Genomic DNA, 25,051 nt, shown 5'->3' on the forward strand with positions numbered 1-25,051 from the left:
TTTCCCACTGGCATGCAAGCGTTGAATTCATAATTATCTGAATCTACATTTCATATGAGTTGAATACACAGATCATAAACCCTTAAAAGTTGATAGCTCACTTAGCCCTCAAAAGTTATCCACTTCAATTTTACAAAGGACAAAACAGAGCCTCGTAGAGGCTGAGTCAGCTTGATAACTACTGGGACAAGAAACACACAAATGAAATGACTCTGTAATCAAAGAAACTTCCTGGCTATGAGGGCAGATTTTACTAGAAGCATGTCTCCTAGATGCTGGGACTTCACATCTGTTCCTTTTTACCTACCCCTTTAATTCCTGTGTCTCTCTTTTGTTTCCCCAGCGTAGTTTCAGACTATCCAACCAGCCTTTTGACCCCCACATTTGCCTTGCCTTTAGTATTTAGCTGCTTGTTTCTGTCTGACCCATGGCCTGGCCTGCCTTCTGGTATCCTCCTATATCTTGGTTTGTGCTTGTTTAACTGATTTCTCACTGGTTGTTTCATCTCTTAGCCTTGAGCCCTAGCTTTGCTATATTCTTGGCTTTCTTCATAATAGATTAAACTCAATTATAAATCCTGAGATACCTGGAAAATCATGTGAATTTTATCCAGAAAGTTGTTGGGAACTGCATGGCATCTTTGTGGAACCACAGATTCACTCTGCAAGCTTGGTCACTGGAGTTTGACATAATTCCCATGGGTCACAAAGGAAGCTTCCTAGATATAAGTGAATCTTGTTGTGTAAAATAGTTATGTCATCCTAAGTTACGATAAGTCTAAATGCAATTTTCATTAGTTTAGTAGACTTCATTTTTTAGAGCAGTTTTAGGTTCACAGCAAAATTGAGCAGAAAGTATAAAGAGTTCCGTGCAATTTTTTTTACACTGACGAACCGTAAAGAAAACTTGTTGTGATTTATGTTATGAAATGTAAGATCTATTTTTAATTTATCTTTTGTGAAAATCTACTCAGGAGCTAGCTGAACTAGATAACTATGCCAGTTACCACTTTATTGTCTCTCAGCTCCAAATCTCCCTTCATTGTCTGCTCTATGAAAATAGAGATGGACCCTGTAACTATTTCTTCTCTGCAGCTGGTACAATGCTTAGCCATGTCAGAAAAGGGTACAGGAGGGATGCTGAAGAAGGAAGGGGCTTCCCTTCCTAGTTCCAGTGTTTACTCCTTCTTGTTCCTGCTTCGTGGCTACCAGCAGTATGTGTGGGGGACACCCAGTGGTGTTTGTGGAGTTCAGTTGCACCCCGTGGCCAGTTTCCCATCAAATTTCAGAGGTACTCCCATGGTCAGGTTCCCACTGAGTCTTGCAGGCATAAGCATCGCAACACTTGACTGCCAGGTTCGGTCTCCTGCACGCAGGTAGGGTGTTGCCTGCTTGCCCCGTGACTAGGAACAGGTTCTGGATGAGCCCATCCAAGAACCTCTCCACCATGCAGTGGGCCACAACCACACTTTCTACAATGAGGTCTGAATCCCAACCACGGAGAGGGGGGGCCCCACCTCCAAATTTGTTCCTTCCATGAGAACCCTCCTTCAGCCCTGGGGCATTCTTTAAAGTTCTTTATCCCTTTATATAACAGAGATTTTTTTTGTTAGAATTAATAATTCTTTATCTTAAACTTTCCCTATCCTAATTACCATGTTGTCTCTGTCTCCTCACTGACCCTGATTGATGTAGTAACCTTGAGAAAAACAATTTTAATTTTTCAGTGCACTCATTCATAAAATGAGGAAACTGGATTAGTTGATCTCAAATGTCCTTTCCAGCTCTAAAATTGCGTTATTCTAGAGAATTCAGGTTTTTCCTATACCGTTGGGTACATCTTAAGTATACCAGAATGAATACCACAGAGCACAGAATAATTGCGTACTGTCTTCCTCAGCCTCAGTTGTAGTAAATGACTTTTTATCTGAATAATGGTTTCCTCCTTCTGGGTCAAAATATTAAGTCACAGCAGCAGCCAGTATTATTTCACACACACAGTGGGCAATCAAATACTATGAAATCCTCTGTGAGGATTTTAACTAGGAAGCTCTCTAAGGAACAAAATGGAAAACTAGAGATTCATGTATGAATATGAGAGTTTAAAATACATTATAAGTATCATTTTATTCATTTATGAACATAAATATTGTAAGGACACATTAAGTATAGAAAAATGCTCCCTCTGATGTTATTTATCCTAACACATTACGGAAAACTCTATTCACCTAACACATTACAGAAGAATTCCATTACCACGCAATTTAAATTTTTTCTTTTACCTTTCTCTGTCTTTTACTGACTGTTCAGCCATTAATTTCTTCAGTTCATCCAGACGATGAAGATCTCTCATTTCCATTTCTTGCCATTTCTGCTCTTTTTTAGCCCAGTATTTTCTTATCTATTGCATAAATATCACATAAAATTTAAATTAACAACAGGTATGTTAAAAACAAGGAACAAAGTTATAACAACATTATCCATTGTTTCATATAGCAAATATTGAATTTAAATGACCCTTCATCTTTTTTATCTCTTAGATCTGCCTACAGTGTATTGGCAACAGAAAAAATAAGTTAAAACACAAAAATACATGTCCGGAGAAACTGCATGTTTTAACAGTTTCTGAAGTGGAAATGTAACTTGTGCTGAGACCTAAGGTTTTAATCTATGGCTAAAATAATCGGCTTTCAGGGAACCACAATAAAAGCATGTTATTGTCTCTAAAGTATATGATCTACCTGTTACTCAAGAATATTTTTATCCTCTTATGGTAATGTAGTCTTTAACAAATATAGCATTATACCTATTTTTACTTTAAAAGCATGAGTTTATTTATGCTAATGGACAGCAGGATGTTGAAAGCTTTATGCTTCTGGGGAAGTGGCAGGAGATAGGTGGGAGGAAGGAGGAAAAGAAAAAATTAGCAGGGTTGTGATAAATAGTAGTTCTGACTCATGTGGTAACATGAAGGACAGATTTATCAGGCTCAAAAAGGTGAAAGCATTGTTCTCACTAGGCATGTTTTACTTCCTTTTTCTGGGAACGGAGGCAGAATGAGAAAACCTGAAGCACACATAAGCTATTTTTAGAGGGCTAAAACAATTATTCCCCTAGTGATGGGGCAGTTGAAGTTTATGTTTAATTGACAGAGGACCATTCAACCGCTCTGGGCTGCCACGTTGTGTCTGGGTCAAGAGACTGGATTCTTGCTGGTAAAAAACAGTACCTTAATGGTGAATGGCAGTGAGTGACTACCAGCAGAGGGGCTTTGGTAGAGTATGGGTTAGCCTCATCCCCAAGCTGGCATTTTCTCTTTTGAGAAATGAATATGAAAAGCCAAGTGGTTTCCAGACTTGCCCAGCAACATGGGCTCTGACACCTGGGAGAACCAAAAGAGGCATCCCAGTACCATGGCCACAGCCATAGCAACTCTGCGGCAGGGCTTGCAACACAAGCAGTCACACCAGTGGCATCCATTCAATGCTTAATGAGTTACTGATGGCTCCAAGGTAAAGTGATTCTACTCCACAGATGATGGAGATCGGAATCTAGGGAGAACAGAGATGAAGCTAGAAAGGTAGCACACCAAGATGGAAAGTGAAAGAAAGGGTAGGAAAGGGAGAAAAAGGAAACACTGACTGATATTTCAGAGTCCTAACTGATAAATGCCAAGGCATTCTATTAGTGCCAGATATGGAAATGTTAACAACCATTATATTATCTCCCTCTGGGTTTGTAAGTGATCTTTATTTTACTCTTTGTATGTTTCTGTGTTACCTTATTTTGGGCAATGAATATATATTTCTTGCATAATCAGAGGGAAAAAGAAGATACTTCACAAGAACAGATATTGGATTAAAGGGCATTTTTCTCTGGGTTCTGACAGACCAACAATGTTGCTTACTCCCGGCACTGACCTTGGAGGGAAGTCAGTGGTCCTTCTGCTGACAGTCCCTTGACAACAAGCATACCAACCCCAGGTTGCCGGTGTCCTCAGATCACTGACACCATCTGGTGCAGTGTCCTGTGCAGGCCCTAGAAGTATATTACACCTGAGGCTTCTTGGCATCTCAGGACCAATTATTTCCATCCTTGACTCTGGTATCCTCAGCCATTGCTGTAGCAAGAGAATCAATCTCTCTCTCTCCCTCTCTTTCCCTCTCTTTATGGTTTTGACTGAAATTCTCCTGAGTGAAGGATGCTTTTCTTCTGATGTCCCATGTACCAGGAGGCTGCGGAATGATTCGGGCATTTTCTTCCTTGTTAATGGCTACTTTGAGACCCTGATGCTGTCCCTCTCATGTACAATGCCTTCTTCCTTTGATGTTTACAACATCTGGCTATATCACCCTCTACGTGTCCTTATCACTGGCATGTGTGGATTTCCAGATCATTCTCAAACATTCATTGAGAATTCAGATACGTGAGTCACAGCCACACAGGACTTGCTGTCCAGAACAACTCCTTCTACCTTCCTATGCAACTCCAGTCTGAAGCCCCTCTGACCTGCCAACTCAGAGTCCCATGACTTCCTCTATTCCAGTGAGCTACCTCCTCCTCCGGGATTCTGCCATTATGGAGAACAGCTCCAATTCCAAAAGCTTCAATTATAGCCATCGAACTTATGACCAGAACCTACAAGCCCTTCCCCATCATCTTTTGTGTTCCAGTCGTATAATTTTATTCCTCTAGTACAGCCCTCACTACAGGCTTTGCTAATTAGTATCCTTGCTCCTCTCTCCCACTAGACTGTAGAAACTGTGATTGATTATCCTGGGATTTCCAACAGCAACTGTACCAAATTGATGGTTTCAGCTGAATCTTTATTGACAATCAGCATTCCTTCTATGAATTCCTGGCCAGTGCCTCTCGATTGCTCACGGTGGTATTTCAAAACCCATTCACTAAATTAAACTCCATACCTGCCTCTATTTCTTCGGTTTTATCAGAGGAAACGCAGACCCTAAAAGATTCCTTCCTTCATGTCCTGCTCCTCAGAGGAAGTGCTGTCCTTTCTTCTTTCCAAGGCAACCCTCACCTGGGCTCCAGAACCTATACCCCAATTCCATCTCCATAACCTTACTCCATCACCTACCCTTCTTTCCCCTGTAACTTCAACCTCTTGGTCTTTGCTGCTCCCTTCTCCTCACATGAAAATCTACACAAATCTCACCCATTAACAAAAATTTTAAAGGACTTTCTTTAGACCCCCAAGACTGTAGCACCACACCCTGCATTGTTCCCTTTCAGTCAATGATATCTATTCTTCTCCAATTTCACATCTCTTATTTTAGTCCTCACCCATGACATTCCTACCTCTGCCTCCACCCCAATTCACTACTCTTGCCAGTGACTTCCCAACGATCAAAGCAAATTCAATCCTTATTTTATGTAATGTCTCTGTATTTGATTCTACAAACCCTTATTTACAGTCTTAAGAAACTACTGACTTTGGCATTCATTCGTTCAAAAAATACTTATTGAGCATCTGCTTTAAGCCAGATACTGTGCTATGTACTTGGGATATGGTGCTTAAAGAAAAATTAGGCCTTTGCCTCATGGAGCTGGGAGTTTCAGAAAGAGAGAAAATAAACAAGTAAATGAATGAAAAGAATATTACATGTTCAATTCTAAGAAGGAAATAAGTATGGTGATGATTTAGAAAAATCTGTGTAGAACCATTAGAAGGCGTATTTTTAAATGACATTTGGATTAAAATTTGAAAGATGAGAGTGAGACAACCATGGAAAGAGATGAGGGAGATCACTGCCCGAAATGCGAGCTTTAGGTGCAACAGTATTGAGTGGGAATGACCTTGCATATGTTCAGAACTGGGAAGAAAACAGCACAGGTGGAGCAGGTAGTGTGAGTTAAGACTGGAGGTAAGTTTGGCAAGCTGGATGGGGGCTAGGTGATTAGGCAAAGATTTAGTTCTAGAAACAAAACAAAAAAAGATATTGAAGAGTTTAAAGCAAAGAGTGATATAATGTGACTTAGATTTTTAAAATATAGCTTGGGTTATATTGAGTGAAGAATGGATAGTAGAGGAGCAAAGGAGAAACAGAGACCAAAGAGAATATGGCAAAAATGATCACTGGGATCCAGGAAATTAATTATTCAGATCTGAGATGTGCTTTTGAGTGGAGTCAGAGTGCTCATTTAAGGATTAGACACGGCGGTTGAAGCTAAAAGGAATCAAGGATAATTCCTAGGTTTTTGCTAGAGCAACTGGTTGGATGATGGTACCAATAACTGAGATGGGAAATTGGAAGAATAATAGGTTTGGAAAAGAAAGTCAGGAGGCTCAGTATTAAACATTAAACAAGTGATGTGACTGTAAGACACTTAAGTAGAGATTCCAAATAAACATCTGGAGGTACAGATGGGCGGCTCAATGGAGAATTCAGGACTGGACTAAATTAAGGAGATATCTACTTAAAATGCTACAAATGCTATTTGATGCTACAAGACTGGAAAAGATCTATAGAGTGTGAACATAAATAGAAAAGGTGATCATGCACTTTCATGTTTATCTGCCTTTTGCAGTTTTCTCAACCAGCATAACTTCATTTTCCTCCTCCACCTGTTAATTTTACTCTACCATTAAGACCAGAACAAATGCCACCTCCTTGAATCTTCCTCTGAACCCTCTAGGGAAAATGTTAGTAGGACTTCCCTGGTGGTCCAGTGGTTATGAATCCACCTTCCAGAGAGAGAGTGGTATGGACATATATACGCTACCAAATGTAAAATAGATAGCTAGTGGGAAGCAGCCACATAGCACAGGGAGATCAGCTTGGTGCTTTGTGTCCACCTAGACAGGTGGGATGGGGGGGTGGGAGGGAGAAGCAAGAGGGAGGGGATATGGGGATATATGTATATATGTATATGTATAGCTGATTCACTTTGTTATACAGTAGAAACTAACACACCATTGTAAAACAATTATACTCCAATAAAGATGTTAAAAAAAACCTAATATTAAAAAATAATAAATAAATAAATAAATAAATAAAATCCGCCTTCCAATGCAGGGGATGCGGGTTCGATCCCTGGTCGGGGAACTAAGATCCCACATGCTGCAGGGCAACTAAGCCCTTGCGCCAGAACTAGAGAGCCCACATGCCACAGTGAAGAGCCCGCGCCCCACATCGAAAGATCCTGCATGCCACAACAAAAGATCCTACGTGCCGCAACTAAGACCTGACACAGCCAAATAAATAAATAAATAGTAAAAAAAAAAAAAAGAGAGAGAGAGAGCTCCTAGCTCCAATTCCATCTTTTCATTACAAATAAAAATAATAATAATAATAGCAAAAATATTTTGAAAAAAAAAAAAGAAAATGTTCACTCAATCCTTGGCACACCAGTGATCCTTAATTAAGATTTATTACCCTCCCTTCTTTGTTCTGTCTTGTATTCCTTGATTCTTTTTCAGAAGGGTCTAACACTGGATTGTTACTGATATATTTGGGCATTTACTACATGCCTGGCATGCTCTTCCCTGCCTTGTTACCTGCTAAATCCCTCCTGTCCATCATTTAAGACTCAATTGTAGCATTGCTTTCTCAGCCTTCCTCCTTTCCCCTCTCCTCCAGACATAATTAGGTGTACCTTCTAAGGCACTATTTATGTATCCTTAGCATAACACTTTCCATATTGATCTGCATTATTCATCTTTGTATCCCTAGTATGTTGTATTGTAAATAACACATAGTAGGGCTTAAGTGATCATCATTAGGTGAGTGGGAGCACTTTCTGGTCTCTGGTCTGAGAATAACAAAGTTATGGATGGGAACCAGGCCAGCAGTTTTATTTGCAGGATGGTAAAGTCTGAACAAAACATTTCCCTAAGGACAGTTCCATTCACCTTCCATCAATTAATAAGAGCAGGAAGTGTGTGTCATGAAACATTGGCTTTGCAAGGTTCAAACTAAAGTTAAGGTTAAGAGTATTTAACTAGGCTTTTGGAACATTTGTTGAGACACAGATTTTAAACACACTGCTGTTTAGATTTTTTGAGTGATCCTTATAACTTTCCAACGATAGAGGAACCAGAAAGTTAGGGCACAGGGTAAGAGGTGAATTTAAAGCTTGTCTCTTCTAGACTTGCAGATAAGGTTTCTAGAAAAAGCTTACTTTTCTGAAAACCAAAATGGGCCCTCATTATCCCCCATCTCCTCTTGTTATCTCTGATTTGTACTGGATAGTCCTCTTTCGTAGTCCCACATTTTGTTCATTTTGGTAGAGTTAAGCCAATAAAAGTATAAACAAACTGAAGAAACTATTCTCTGTATAGATTTATGAGCCAAAGTAATGCTGTGCTATCTTTTCAGAGGGTTTAAGATCATTTTTATATCCCACCTTACTTTTGTAATCTTCCAAACAATTTGTCTCCAGTTAAAAACTCCACTAGTAAACATGACATTTATGGTATTAAGAGTATATCAGAGTTTAATTTTAAAAAACTTGGACTAATATTACATAACCATTCAATTATTTTCATTCCTTCAGTCCAAAAATTATAATTGCATGGAAGAAGAATTTCTTGTTTACACATAGAAACCAGAAAGTTAGGACTAAAGCATTAGAGTAGGAAGACAGTTTGGTCTCTGATTTCAAGCAGTCTTCTGTACCTTGCTCCTAGGTCATTATTCCAAAGGCTCTAATGACTTATTCAGGAGGATGTCATAATTCTTAACCAGATATGCAAAATACATGAAATATGAAGTACAGAATATCCAGTTGCCTTCCTCATAAACCACTGAGGTGGAGCGATTTTTATCCCATTCTCTAGATTCTCATTTACTTAGCTAATTCCTCGCATCTCACACCTTTTCTACTTTTGGCCCGGAATATGCACCCACAGAAAAAGTGTTGTTGCTCCTCATGAAAACACAGCAGGCCTCTTCATTAAAAAGAGTCATTCTTTTACTTTAAATTTTCCCCACGTGTTTCATGTAGATGAGCTTGTATCACATAAAGTCACCACCAACCACCAACCGAAGTCTGACTCTTATTTCTATGCGATCTATTTGACAATCACCTGTATTTTGCCAAGTAAATTTTCACACACTTGTGTGAACTTCTGAAAGGTAAGGAACATGCCTTATACTGTAATATTTATTTGTATCCAGTATATTGCACCTTGCAGATGAGAGGTTCAAGATAAACTACTCCAGTGGAAAAGAATATGGAAAGGCAACACTGCACACAGTACTTTTCTTATATCAATTCATATAAATCCAAAACTATTAATAAAGTATCCAGATAGAAAATAATGACAGACCACAGACATCAGTGAACCAATTCATTTAGTCATGTGGGGTGCAGAGGTACATTTAATCCCAAAAGAGCACAAGGGTGTGGTACTTCTCTAAGTCAAATTGTCCATGGAAGCCAGATTCAAGGTTTTTTGGGCTAAAGGTGGACACTTGGTCACTTCCATCCTCAGAACCTTTCAGCCAACATTATGTCTTCTATACTTCGTGGTATAGAGATCTCTGTGGGCTTCAATCCAGGATACGCTGAAGCTTCTGAGCAAAAAATTTGGCTCCAAAATAATTATTTTGCAGGGCATTCTTTATGCAAAGATGGGAAAACTCTCTACATGGGTAAGAAATCAAAGCTAGTTCTTTGGTTTTTAAAAATAGGAAGTCAGTTTTTACACCATCCTGTCTGGTTATTTGAATTTAATGGATCTCCTTTCAGACCATTTGTATTTCAGCTACTTACTTTCATTGTCCTAAACTTGAACTTTTTTGCCACCAATCTCTAATCTGATAAACGAGCACATCTACCTACAGTAAGAGGGTAAATTGTTATACTCTTTCTGAAGAATAAATAGGGAAATAACTAGCAAAAGCCTTCGGAATTAAGAAATAAAGTTTAAGAATTAATATGCAGGGCTTCCCTGGTGGCGCAGTGGTTGAGAATCTGTCTGCCAATGCAGGGGACACGGGTTCGAGTCCTGGTCTGGGAAGATCCCACATGCCGCGGAGCAACTAGGCCCGTGAGCCACAACTACTGAGCCTGCGCGTCTGGAGCCTGTGCTCCGCAACAAGAGAGGCCGCGATAGTGAGAGGCCCGTGCACTGCGATGAAGAGTGGCCCCCGCTTGCCACAACTAGAGAAAGCCCTCACACAGAAACGAAGACCCAACACAGCCAAAAATAAATAAATAAATTTAAAAAAATAAAAAAGAACCACCTTAACAACTAATGCTTCCATAAAAAAAATACACAATTGGAGAGATTTAAAAAAAAAAAAAAAGAATTAATATGCAAAGATTTATATATAGGTATGTTCATTACAGCCTTAAAAGGGTAAAAAAATTGGAAATAATATAACACCACCAAATAAGAAATTGGTTAAATGCAATTATTCACATAATGAAACACTATGCAAACACCAAAAATTAAGTGGTAGGAATACAGAGGAAAATATGCAAGATATATTGATAGATGAAAAAAATCAGGTTAAAAATAATATATGCAGTATTATCTAGTTAAATTAAAATCTTTGTGTATATAGAAGAAAGAATATATGAACATTGTTATTAATCTTTTGCTAGTGGTTTAGGATTTTGGGTGATATTTATTGTATTTTGTGTGCTTGACTGTATTTTCCAAACTATTTACAATGGACAGAAAAGACTTTATAATTACAAAAGGATGTTTTAAAAGTCTGGCCAAAAGAATCAAAATTTAGAAGGAATATCTAAGGGACATGACTGTTATTCATTCTGGAAGTTTTAAAACTCTATTCCCATATCAAATTAAATGACAAAAATACTGTATATCCTTGTATATAACATTTTCACTTTTTATCACCTTGCATGCAGCATTACTTTCACTTTCTATAGAAAAGTTTCACAGAACTATGATTTAATTTTATGCCATAGGCCTTATAAAGGTTAACACAATATCATATAAGGGTTGATTTAGACTCAGTAAAACTTCTATTGAAAATGCTTTCTTCTGGGTGGTTTGCCTCCCTCCCCCTGCCAGCTCCTGATGTGCTAGATGTTGTCTATTATTAGCAAATAAGAGCTGAATGCTTCCTTTTAACTTTAACCATGTTCAATTACAGCACCCCTTTTTAGTCTTGGTTTGCTGACATAACTATATTCCCATCCTCTTAGTTTTCTGTCTCTTATTCTCTTACTAATTTTCTATTTTAATGATTCCTAATAGGAAACAGATGGCACACTCAAAATTAGGTTAAATCCAGAAGAATGTAATAAGGGGACAATGACAAAGAAGGTTAGAATGCAGGGCAATCACAAGGGATCATGTAGTAGCCATGCTGCTTTACCCAGAGCCAGAGAAGGCTGCGTGGGGAGGGCCACCTGACAGGGGCTGAGACCTTTGGTGGAGGACACAGCTAGTCAACACAACTCTGCAGGGCCAGGAGCTGGCGGAGCAGCTCTCCCAACCTCACTCTCCTCCCTCATCCTCATCTGTAGTGTTCCACTTTGACTGAACCCAAACAGAAGCCAGAGGGCAAGGGAGCCTTCTATAGGACAACTCCCTGGGACACAAAGCAGGATGGAGAGTAGATATGCCCCAACGGGTAGATATCTACCACAATAACGTTACTGCCTTTATTATAAATTGTTTGGAAGTAGGTGATGTCTATATATGTAAGTAAATAACATGAATCTTTTAGGTGATTTCACTTTGGTCACTTATGTGAGCATTTTTTTCCATAGCAGAGCTGCCTACTCGAATTGGCAATAGCTATTTTCTGCCGTGATGTAGTCTTATGTCCTTAGAGCATGATGAGCCAAGAAAGTATTCTGGGGTAAACACATTAGTTACCTCCCTCTTAATTGAAATGCCAGGTGGATTTAAAAATAACTGTTATGTCTTCTTTAGGAGTAAGGTCTATTTTCAGTCTGGGCATTGAAGTATTACATAATGATCGTGTCATATGTTGATATTGCTAAAATGAATTTGTCTGTAATCTTGTTTAATTTCTCTCTTTTCACTATTCATTAAAAAGGGAGTATATATACTGAGGATGTTGTATTTCAAAGCCTGAAGTGTCAGGGAGAGTGAAAAGTGAAAAGTAATCAAACCTCAGACTCAGTCAATCATGACTTCTTAGAGCTGAGGTGATTTTAGCAATCATTTAATTCAAACACCTCATTTTACAATTGGGGAGGGAAAATCCTGCAGAGCCTACACAGCTTGCCCAAGGTCATCCACCTTGTTAGGGCCTCCTAGTTTGGCATATTTTCCTCTATATCTCAACATCAAAGTACAGTTGTATTCTGCTCATTCATTAAATTCACTCACTCAAACAATATTTATTGAGTGCCTTGTGTCAGGCACTGGAGATAAAACAATGAAGAAAATGGACAAATCCCCCCTTTTTACAGGGCTTACATTCTAGAAGAGAAAGAGAAGACGGTCAATAAATAAATAAAGAGATGTCAGAGGAATGATAAATGCCAAGAAAAAAATAAAGTAGGGTAAATGGACAGAGTGACAAGGAAGGAGGATGCTATTTTAAGTGTGGTAGTCAAGGACAGACATTCTCTTTGATGACATTTGAGCGGGACCCTGAATGGAGTGAGAGAGTGAGTTATACAGACATCTGGGGGAGGACTCTTCCAGGCAGAAGGAACAGCCAGTGCAAAAGGCTAAGGGGACATGTGCTAGGGTGTTCGAGGAGGAAGAAGTAGGCTGTGATGGCTGGAGCAGGAGGAGTGATGGGGGAAGTGGCAGGATATGAGTCCAAGAGATATTGAGCGTAATGCGGGGAATGACATAATCTGACATGCCTTTTAAAAGCATCACTCTGCCTGTTGTGTGGGAAATCGATGGAGGGGGAGGGAGGGAAGGGAAAGGGAGGAGGCAGAGAAATGAATTAGAAGAGTAAGAGGTTTATAATAGTTCTGATTTGGAAGGCAGAGCCTTCTATTCATGACAATAGGTAAGGGTGTGAGTATAGGGTGTGAGGGGGGAAAACAGAGTCAAAATATCAAGGCTTTTGGCCTGAGCACTGGGAGAATAGGATTCCATTTGTTGAGAAAAGGAATATCGGGGAAAGAGTGGGTTTGGAGAGAAAAACGAGATTACATTTGGGTCAAATTAGATTTGAGGCAGTGGGATGTGTGAGTTTGCAGTTCAAGAAAGAAATCTAGACCAAAGATATTAATTGGTAATTTGAGTCAGCATATAAATGGCATATGAAGTATATTGGATTGGTTGAGATCTCCTAGAAAGTACACATACTTAGAGCACCGAGGCCCCAGGGAACTCCAAGACTTAGAATGATGAGGAGGATCCATCCAAGTTTATGGAGAAAGAGAACCCAGTGAGATAAAAGAACAGAAGATGGCTTCCTAGAAGCTAAATATCAAGTTTTCCAAAGAGGAGGCAGTGATCACTTCCATCTTAACAGTTCAAGTAAAGTGAGGACTAAGAACAGACCCCTGGAATTAGCAATATGGAGATCACTGATGACCTTGACAAGTACAGCTTTGCTGGAGTCGAGGGACAAAATGGCTCAAGAGACAATGGGTGGGATGAAGCGAGGACAGTGTGTAGAGGCTACAGGATGGTGAGATTTTCTTAACGGGGGAGGCATGAGGTCAAGGGAGAGTGTGTTTCTAAATACAAGTGAGAATGGTATATTTATAGGTTAATAGGAAAGATCTAGAATAAAAGGGGGAAGTGGTGGTGGGAGAGAGATTTGGATGACCTTGAGTAGGAGAGAGGGAATAGGATTCTGTGCATAAGTGAAGGGGCTGGCCACAGACAGGAGTACAGATACTTAATGCATTGTGAAAGGAGGGAAGGTGGGGAGTGGGTACAGATTCTGATAGGTTGGTAGATGCAATGTTGGAAGCCTGTGGAAATTTTCTTCTTGTGAAATAAGATATTGAGAGGCAAAAAAAAAAAAAAAAAAAAAAATCACAATCAAAATCGTTACTATTTTCTTCAGTCAACTTAACAAAAGAGCAACACCAAGGAGGCAATGAAGCTGTTTTGTTTTTTTTTTAACCTGCTTATACTTGACACTTCAGCTGTGATCAAACCATAATGGTCTGGCTTCTTGTAAAGTGTTTGGCTATAGTGGTTCATTAACCCAAGGAGAGAAATCCTGAGAGAATATTAATAAGACAGACTGCGTGTACCTGTAAAACATGAAAGAAATACTCCTAGTAAGCAGACTATTAAAGAGATTTTCAATTATCAATTACCTATCAATTTAACAGTTCTGAGTACACTAGGACAGGATCAAAGCCATGAAAATTACCCTAAAGCAAATAGTTTGAAACCAAGTTTTCTCAAAATTGATTAATCACAAAATTAATAGCAAACAGCAATCACAGTGATGGGCAGCACAGCACAGTGTTTAAAATCATGAACGATGGAGTTAGACCTCCTGGGTTCAAATCCTAATTGCACTGCTTAATGGCTATGTGACTTTGGGGAAATTATATTCCCTCTATGTGTCTCTGTTTCCTCATTTATAAAATGAAGATCATATTAGTACCCACCCCTTAGGGTTATTAAGAAGATTAAATGAACATAGAACAGTGCCTTGCACATAGCAAGCATTGTATAGGTGTCTGTTAATTAAATCATATCACTGTGAATAATCAAGACCTAGCCAGAAAATGCAGCCAAAAATTGACACCTGGAGTTAATTTTTAAGACTTTTAAAACTGCCTACTGGGAAATCTTTTACAGAAAAACAAATACATCTGTCTCTTTATTATCTAGGGTATTTTTTTCCCTCCATCTGACTTTTTCTTAAAATTGTGTCCTGACAAAGAGTAGGAAGATTCCATAATTTCCACTTTTAAAAAAGAAGTTCTAATGGAAATCTTCACTTTTAAAAGACATGGAAACCAGAAAAGTGAGCCTCTTGGATTACCATCCTACTTTTCTGTCACCTATTGACTCATATACTGAGAGCTGACCCTACATTTAGACTCATATTAGAAGGTCATAATCAGTTAATAAGCTATGTTAATGTTCATTTCTAAATTTTAATGACAAAATAAGGAACATTATGAATATCTTTAAATTATATGATCCTTGATTTATTTTCTTTTCTCCCATACCGCATTCATTTCTTTACTCATACAATATCATTCAGAGGACTGGTTAAATATTCAGAAGATAAAGTCTGAACCCCCAGTTTATTTTGGAGTCATTTCTACATAAAATACACGTTAACTATCTTTTCTTTTTGACCATTGTACTATCCTGATAGTTAATTTACCTACTAGGTTTTATGGCGCCAATATTTTGGGTATTTCATCAGATTTTCAAATAAAAGGACCAAAAATTAAAAGAAAAACACACGCTCAAACTTTGACTGCAAGATCACATTTCTAGGAGTTAGTAATTGAGAGCACCACAAAACAGAGGGTGGGAAGTAGTTCAACAGATTGGTCCTCAGCCAGATGGGGCTACTTCAGCTCTAGTTGCAGGTGGTCTCTTTGCAGAGATGTTTGCAGTGAGAGATCCGGGTGGGTGGATTTTAGAGCAGAGGTCAAACTGGCGTTCAGAGAGGTTCAAAGACATGTTTTTAGGGTCGAAAGAGTCTATGAGAGTTTTTATATTCCATATTCTCCATTTTATAAAAATGTAAAAAAGTGTTGTAAACCAATTTGAGATCATCTGAATGTCACTGCATGACTGAGTGCTGCCACAGTGTTTTCTGTTTGTGTTCACAATTCAGTTGGTCCCCAGTGGTATATTACATAAACTGACAGTATATCTTAAGTCATTTTAGTCTAAGTGGGATCCAGTTAGACCAATCAGTCTTTCTCTCTCCCTCTCCCTCCCTCCGCTCCCCAGAACATTTGGTTCCCCAAGAACCAAATGGGCCTTTGTGGATTTTATGGGATTCACCTTGTTAGAAAAAAGCCAATAAACACAGGTCTTTTTGAGATGAACCCTTCTCTCTCTTGGCCTCCTGCTGATGTGGCTGAGAGAAATTGCCCTTAAACTTCTCTGAGGCTCTCTAGTTTGAGAATATCTATGAGAAACACCCCTTATCTCTTGGAAGGGTTGCTTATATGAATGGATACACTGACCTTTTAATCTTTTCGAGGCTATAACAAAGGGTTGTACATTCACACTTTCAGTCTCTTCCCTATGCCATGCTGTTGGAAATAAACTCTTAACTCTAGAGTCTTTTGCCATTAGGATAGATGGTGAGTTTCCCAAAGCATCAAGTCCTGGTTCCTTTTAGTTTAACAGTTCTTCCCTCAATTTATCTCTCTCTTTTTCACTATAAGTAGCAAAAAAAAAAAAAAAAAAAAAAAAAAACCCCAAAAAACAAAACCAGGTGGCATCTTCAACACCTTGGAAATCTTCTTAGCTCATTACATATGAAGTTCATTATTTAGGAAGGTTTTCCATCTAACTGCAGGACAGAATTCCCTAGGCTTTATGCCACTGCATAACAGTGATCCTCCTTTCTCCTGTTTCCAATAATATGTTCATCGCTTCCTTCTGAACCCTTATCAGCCACATCTTAGACATCCATATTTCTACTAACAGTCTGTTCAAGGAATTCTAGTCTTTTTTCTATCATGCTCCTCAAAATTCTTCCAACTTCTCTCCACTTCCCAACTCCAAAAACACTTTCACATTTTTATGTATTTGTTACAGTGGCATTTCACGTCCAGATACCAAAATCTGTATTGATTTTTTAAATTGCTGTGTAACAAACTACCACAAATTTAGCAACTTAAAGCAATACTCACTTATTAGCTCAGAATCCTATAAGTCAGAGGTTCAGCAAGGCATGGCTGGGCTCTCAGCTCATGACATCACAAGACTAAAATCAAGGTGTTGCCAAAACTGATTTCTCATCTGGAAGCTTTAGAGAAAAATTTGCTTCCAAGCTCATTCTTTTTTTCTTTTTCTTTTTTTGTCAAAATTCAGTTTGTTACAATTATAGGACTATAGGTTACAGGGTCCTATTTCCTTTCTGGCTGTCAGCTAGGGCCACTCTTATCTCCTAGGGGCCACCCACATTCCTTGCCATGTGATCTCCTCCATCTCCAAGCCAACACTGGTGGGTCAAGTCCCTTTTATACTTTAAATCTCTGGCTACCCATCCTGTGACCAGCCAGAGAAACCTCTCTGCTTTTAAAGGGCTCATGTGACTACGTCAAGTCCACCCAAATAATCTCCCTTTCTCAACGTTGTCTGTGCCATATAATATAACCTAATTAGGTATTTACAGTCCTGGCAATTATACAGGTATGTATCCCAGGACGGCAGAAAGTCTCGGGGCCCATCTTAGAAGCCTGTCTGTCATGGGGCTATTCATTGGCCCCCTTTAAGTCCCAACAATCCTGAAGAAGCAGAGTTTAAAACCTGGGAATTTTTTTTTATCATTCTCTGTGTCCACCTTTTTTTCTACTCTTGGCTCTTTAGATCAGTATATTATTAGACTGATAAACACTGGAGAAGAGATTTCATAATATCATGATGAATTACTCTCATAAGAACCGATAAATCCCCACATCGAGAGAATGGCTTTGATGTGAATGTACTCTGGATTCCCTCCTAAGCACAGAGTTTCTTGAATCTTCTGAGAAGTAGTACTGTTCCACCCCTTCCGCCTGCATTCTGATTAAGATAGCCTACCTTCTTTTGTTTTAGATTCTTTCCTCTCTTCCCTGGTTATCTGTCAGATGAATATAATTCTGAGTGTCTGCCAGGTCACCTGAGGACAAGGGGAAGCACCCAAGTGCCAAGGTTCTACTGAAGACTGGGTCTATTGGTATTTACCGGTGCAATGTCACTTGAGGCTCCCCAGAAACATCTCTGAGGTAAGGATGAAGGTCACATGGCTGGTGGAGTTATTATGACTTTTCTGACTATGTTCCCCACCCCTCAGTTGTGCAATATGAGTGGTTTCAATGCTGGATTCAGAGTTGGTGACAATTGGGAGGGAACTGTGACACGATAAATCAAGGAAGGGATATGTCTCCTTTTTCTGTGAGCCTTGCTTAAAATCTCCATTTTGGGAGCAAGGCTGAAAATATCCTCGCCTTGGATCCCATAGAATGCCAAGCATCATGCAGCAACAAAACCTCCTAAAATGCTGTGATGCAGAGCAATTTTTTTGTTATTCAAGCCATCCAAAGAGCCACATATAGTAAAAGGGTGGTTCTGGGACCAATGTTACATATCAGGCATTTTGAGGTTCATCTAGCATGGTAATCTTGTTTCTTACAATAGCTCCTAGGGATAGTTTATGGAAAGGCATCATCTCTTGCTTTTACCATGACAATTGCAAAAGTGGAGAGATGCTTCTGAAATATTACCATTGTCACCTAACAGCTTATGAATCAAAACTTTCCTTGAGTCTTGAGATAAAACTATGAAAACTGTGAATATTATGTTCAACTAGAGTTTTAAAGCACAAAAGAAAAAAGTGATCTAATAAATGTGCATTTGCAAGGAGCTGGGCACCTACTAGGATAAACTTTGCCATTGGATACAAATTATGTTATTCCCGCAAAAAGAAAATATTATTTCCTAAAAGACAAATTACTGGGAAGAAGAATTAGGATAAAGCTGATCTCTTGTTCAGAAATCCTAATGTGGGGTTTTACACATGGCATAGTTTCTCTACCTCTGTTGCTGCTCTCTTACGAGAAGAGACAGGCAAGTGAAACAGTAGATGGGGAGAGACAGAACACCAGGTAATAAAGCAACCAGTCTCAAGTCAGGGGGAGGCTGCCTGTAGGGGGTTTTCTGCCAAGCTTCTATTAAGCACTGAAGAACTAAAATTTGTCTCCAACACGTAAAACAGTTAAAACAAAGGGAATCTAGATTTGCAGTTAGTATATATAAAGGTAGTCAGAACTTTGGTCAGTATGTCTGAGTTGACATAGAAATCTTTTTTCCCACTTTAGACACAGAAATTCTGGACAAACTATACCACAACTACACACACACACCCAGTGCCCCAGTGCTGAAAATAAAGATGGAACTCAAAGTCAGAGTAGTGAGAAGGAGCCAAAGCCAAGTGACTCTTGGGGAGAACTGGACCTGAGATACGTCTGAGGAGCTGGTGGCCAGGCCTTCAGTGTTAGTTGTGGGACCTGTGCACATGGGTGCAGGAACCAAGCTACCTACGAAGAGCAAGAAGTCATGTAGGACTTGTTCATACACACAAGGGAAACTAGCTACACCGTGACCACTCCCCAGGAGAGTGACAAAGGAGCTAACTTTCTGCTTGGGACCAGAGGAAGAAAAGGGTCAAGTGCAGAACCCAAGTGCTGTGCATGAGTGCTAGCTAAGTCAACACCCACTCCCAGCTCACAGCATGGGTCCCAAGTCTCAAAGTTAATATACAAACTGGTCCTGGGCCAGTAAAATGCATAGGGCCCTTAGGAGAGGCAAACATAAAAGCTCTCTGTAGAGATGTTCTCACTACCAGGTCATAGTTCATAAAGGAAAGCACAATTCACAAAGAAAAAGTTTAAGAACTTTGATTATTTGATCATTTGAAATTTCTGTGGAACTACAGACACTGAGGCAAATTTAAAGGTAAATGACCAATGAAAGAAAATATTTGCAACTCAGGTAACTGATAAAAAGAAATAATATTCAGAATTTATAAAGAACATCTATAGATTAAATAAAGAAAAAATAGACAATGGACAAGAAGCATGAATAAGCAATTCAGAGAGGAAGAAAACTGCCCAATAAACATGAGATTTCCAATCTCACACGTGACCAGGAGAATCCAATTTAAAACACTGAGATACTGTTCCCATTTAGCATATTGGCAAAAGTCAAAAAGAATAGTTTTAATGTCTTATAAAGTCAAAAAAAAAAGTCTTATAAAGTTGAAAACATACAAATCCTGCAACATAGTGATTCCCACCCCAGGTACACCCTAGAGAAAGCTGTGCATACATGCCCTGGTCTATATGTATGAAGCGGCTGCTGCAGCACACTTTCAAGAACAGAACTTAAGAAACTTAAATGTCATCCACTAAAAGAAGGGATAAATGGTATCCTAGTTCTACAGTGGAACACTATATAGCCATTAAAAGAATAAACTAGCTCTCTGTGTATTAACATGGCTATATCTCAAAATGTAAGGGTAAATGAAGAAGTACATGTTGCAGAATAATAGTGTGATAATATTCATGAGAGAAGTAAGAGAAATGAAATACATATTAAAATATGTTAAAAGCAGTAGATAGCCTGAAAGATAGCAATAAAATTCATGATGGAGATTGCCTTTGGTGTGGTAAGAAGGCAAATGGTACTGAGTTAAGTCCTCAAAAGAAGACTTCAACTTTATCTATAAAATAAAATAAAATAAACCTGAAACAGAATGAAAAATGTCAACAGTTTCAATGCTAGGTGATGAGTACTAATGTATTTATTACATCAATCTCTGTATTTTAAACTTTTTTTCTAAATGTAAGAAATAATTTTTAAAAGAAAATAAATAAAATAAAATATATGCCTGGGGCCCATACACTTTCAAGAGATTGACCATGAATTTGGCTTAGAGCTTAATTATTCCTTCCATCACTGTTTGTTTTGTTGTTGTTGTTTTGGTGTCAGGCCAAATTTCAAGCCAAATGTCAATAGCTTATCTGCGAGCCAATGAAGGCCTCTCTCTCATCTTTCAAAACACCTTTCTCTCATTTCCAGAAATCTAAGAGACTGAGGAGAAAACAGCAAGCAGTCTGTCTATCCATTCCTGTGTAACCATGCCAATTCCCCAACTCAAATTTAATTTAACAATGAAATGCACTTACTTCAATTCTCAATACTTGAGTTACTAATTTGTGTATTCTTTCACTGTCTTTGTAAGTTCCCAGAAAGCGGAACTGTATCTAAATCTCTTTATATGGCACTTAAAATGACACTACATGCAAAGAAATGCTTAAAAATATGTTAGACTTTTCATGATTATACTAATTCATAGAGAGGAAGGGCTATGAAAGGGGCCCAGGTAGATGACAAATCTCTAAGGATATGTAGTTTCATAACAGTTAATAATTGTTAAGTTTTCCCACAGAGATGTGTATAGTTCACCTATGTTATTTGAAATATGATTGATATTTATGAGTTTCTCTCTTGATGGGGACTTGATGAAACCACCCAACTTCCTTAGAAATTAGACTGTAAATTACGTCTTCTTTGCAGCTTACTTTGTCAAAAATCATATAACTTCTCTACGTGTTGTTTTTTACACATGCTGACTCTACACCAATTTGCTGATACACAAAACAAGCAATAATAATGGCAACTGAAGTATAAAATGCAGAAATCTGACTTTTAGCTAAAAAACCATAGTGCCTTTTTTTCCCCTTATGTTTAATTTTAAAGGAAAAACTTCTAGACAAGAGCTTCATAAACCTGGTTGACCATGTAAAGTATCAATTGTGTTCACAAAAAGCAAAAATTTACTCATCAAGGACCATGAATTAGTCATTCTTAGCACTTTAAGCAACTCCAAAAGAAAACATTTTACATATCATGCAGATCAAGCCAATACAGGTGTACAAGTTAATGGAAGTTCCTTTCATTATGTTATGGAGTTGATCATAAATTGCCTTTTGTGAATCATTTCCACAGAAGTCATAAAATCTTAAAGAAAAATATTTTTTACTGTAAATTCTATCACTTTTGTGGTGTGGAAAAACAAAATATCTAAACAAATATCCCATATATTTTTAAAAAATCTCCTCTGAATATGTTTTACTTTCCACAGGTTGTCAGAAATCATTTTAAAGCTGTTAATATGTGTTTTGGGGAATTCCCTGGCGGTCCACTGGTTAGGACTCCGGGCTTCCACTGCAGAGGGCATGGGTTCAACCCCTGGTTGGGGAACTAAGATCCCGCAAGCTGCATGGCACAGCCAAAAAAAAAAAATTAAAAATTAAAAAAAATAAGTGTTTTGATTAATATTTTGAAGATTGGGAAACAAATGTTCGTTCAAAAGTAGGATGATGAATTTGTATCAATATGAAAAACCAAACAATCTAACACATAATAAACCAAGAAGTAAATTCTTTAAAGGGCCTTTTGGTATTCTATGAATTGTACTGACCCCAGTATAATGTATTTTCCCAATAAGGACATCTTCTGATAGTCATTTGCTGTACTGCAGTCAACCAAAATGGTATCCCAGTACCTCTGGTTTTGCCATGTTCCTACTTAGTACACGATTTAACAACAATCACAAACCCTATCTTTTCTGTATCTGCAGCATCTCTTCTAATCACATGTACCTGTGCTTGTGAAGGTCAATAAAGTGGGTTCTCCTCCATGTCCTTGAAGCTCAAATATATTTAAGCAAGACTCCACTAGAACCTTATGAATCTTTCTAAGAACTGCTTATGAGGATTCCATGCCAAACACCAAGGTCAATCAAATCTCAATCAGGCAATTAAACATTCATTCACACATTCACAGCAACAGTATAAATACTTTTTTTTTCTTCTCTTTTCTTTGTAACAATTCCTTCTTCTTCCACAGTTTCTCTTTCTCCTCTTCCTTTTCTCTTCTTCTGGCAGAAATTTCCATTTCCACTCTTGCTACCTCTTCCTGGTGGGCTCGCCACTGAAGAACCTGAAATAGAAATTCATTCCAATAACTATACACACTCAAGTGATTTCACCGATCACAAGGAGACTAGGTTCTGAATCAAGCAGATGTCAAAGATTTTCCAAGTACACATTAAAATTCTGTGTGCACATGAGTGTGTGATGTATGCGTAAGATGTGTGTGTGTGTTAGTATGAAAAGGAGAAAGCAACTTTCAAATCACCTCATTCAGAGATTCTTCACTTGGATTCATGGAATGAAATCCTAAAGAGTCTGTGAACTGACTTCAAAGGATCTGTGAATTCTCATAAGTATTATGTAAAAGTTTTGTGTTTTTGCACAGCTGTGATTTTCTGGAACAATAGTTCCAGTTTCTGGTCAACAGTTTTCAAATGGTCCTAATATCCTAAAACTTTTAAGAATTACTGATATATTTCATCCTGATTTTTGTAAGTGAATAAAATGAGCCTGAATGAAGATGAAAAAAATGTTAAGACATTTAAAAGAACTTTCTGGGTACTGACAGGTGTTATTGGTAGAAGTATAATTGGCACAGCACTTCTAGAGGACACCGGGCAATATGTAAATACATATCACAATAGAAAACATGCATAATCTTTGACCCACAACCCCACTTTGGGGAAGTTATTCAAAGAAGACAATCAACTGGACAAGTGCACAAAAATGTACCCATGAGGAATATTCACTGCAGTTCTGCTTAAACAGAAAAACTGGAAAGAGTCTAAGTGTCTGGCAACAAGAGATAGCTTAAATTAATTATGGTATCGTCATACAATGACTGCCATTGAAAAAGGATCTATATTTCCATATTCATCAACATAGAAAATATCCACAACATATTATTAGATGCAAAAAAGCAGGTGCAAAACCACAGTTATAGTATGATCTCATTAATATAAATTATCATCTATGTATCTACACATAGAAAGAGATTTGGAAGGAGGTTTACCAAAACAATAATATTGGTTATCTCTGAATAGTAGCATTTCATGGAATTTAAAAAATTTATTCTTAAGCCTTTCTATGCCAAGTGACATTTTTACAATAAACATGTATTATCTTTGTAAGCAGTAAACCAATGAAACTAACAAAATAAAAACAAACACATGTTCCATGTACACACGTAGCTAACGAAGCAGAGAGGAGGGAGATGGAGAGGTATGCAGAAATTTTTTTTGGAAAAGGAAGAAACTAGCATTCTCAGTTTAATACCTCTTTGCCTTACATATTTGATATAAGCATGACTCATTATGGTAATATATAAAGTGAAAAGTGAATAAATAAAATATCATAGAAATATGATGAGCTAAAATGACTAAATAGTTAAGCTCTTTTTGCACTTTCATTATTCAAAGTTTATTTTCTAAAAATATATTTTGCTCTATTTATCAAAATAACCAAGGAAATTCAGACCCTTGATTTTCAAGCACACTTAGGTTTCCCCATCTACTGCTTATCTTGGCCGTATTTATCTTCTTGTTTTGAACCCTGTTCCTACAATAAGATCATCTATGCCTTCTGTCCTGACCTCCTACTTCCCAACTATTCCTTTCTGTACCCACCTTCCATCTGCAACATGCTATATCAAAATGAAGTGTCCTGTCAAGTGTTGCCAGGGATCACTCTCCTGAATACCTAAAGGATAGTTTTCGGTCCCTCTTTCCTTAACCTCACGGTTGGTACTTAACCCTGTCAACCATCTCTTCATGTTTAAAACTCTTTCCTTCGTCGGCTATAACACTGTTCTCCCCTCCACCAATGAATACTACCTTCTTGTCTTCTTCCTGCTTCCTGTGTCTACCCTATACCCCCAACTGTATTGCTATCCTTTCTCAACCTCAGCCTCTCTCTGTTCGTTATCTGATGTGCTCATCCTCTCCTATGAGTTAACCTATCACTTCTGTTGGTCTGACTCTAAAATGTACAATATCAACTCTGTATTTCTGTCTGCAATCCCATCCTAACAAATGCTTAAAGACTTTGCTGTATGTATGTGCACCCAAAACACAACATTTCCAAAATTAAACTCAACTTCTTTAACTTTGCCATAACTTCACACCAAGCCCTGTGCATCTGCCTCTTCTTTCAAACAATCTTGTTTGTTCTGTGAAACCACAAGTATCTCTGTAGTTTCCATTTTTATTACTATGTACATCTATCAACATGACTAATTCTTTACATTTTACCTCTTACTTGAACAATCTTATATTTCTTAAGCTCAGATGAGCTTTTATTTATAACAAATCAACTTCTAGACTATTGAATTTCCCTAAGCCACTTTGTTGTAATTTCCTAGTCCACCCAAAGTCTATGTGCCAAATGTATTTAGAACAATACCAGAAAGCTCATGGGGTGATGTCAATTTCTTCAAATATGACCTAAATAATTTAGCTTTCTCACTTCCAACCAATGCCCTACTTTAACCTAGCTAATGTGTAATCTCTAGGTAGGATTTT

The 25,051-nt window shown here is 38.1% G+C and overlaps 1 protein-coding gene across 18 annotated transcripts in view; it reads right to left on the bottom strand.

The window, feature by feature from the left end:
• CCDC148 (coiled-coil domain containing 148) overlaps positions 1–25,051 on the bottom strand; it is a 482,246-nt gene that overhangs the window by 266,968 nt on the left and 190,227 nt on the right. For all 18 annotated transcript variants that reach the window (XR_009504110.1, XR_009504104.1, XR_009504105.1 and 15 more), the window contains 2 exons: positions 22,459–22,599; positions 2,282–2,400 (listed from right to left, as the gene is read on the bottom strand). Coding sequence is in view for 9 of the 18 variants with exons in the window: in XM_059927159.1 (XP_059783142.1) it covers positions 2,282–2,400; positions 22,459–22,599 (260 nt within the window). In the remaining 9 variants the exon portion in view is untranslated. The remainder of the gene's footprint in view (positions 1–2,281; positions 2,401–22,458; positions 22,600–25,051) is intronic.

Source organism: Balaenoptera ricei, chromosome 7 (genome assembly GCF_028023285.1).
Source record: "Balaenoptera ricei isolate mBalRic1 chromosome 7, mBalRic1.hap2, whole genome shotgun sequence".
NCBI lineage: Eukaryota > Metazoa > Chordata > Mammalia > Artiodactyla > Balaenopteridae > Balaenoptera > Balaenoptera ricei.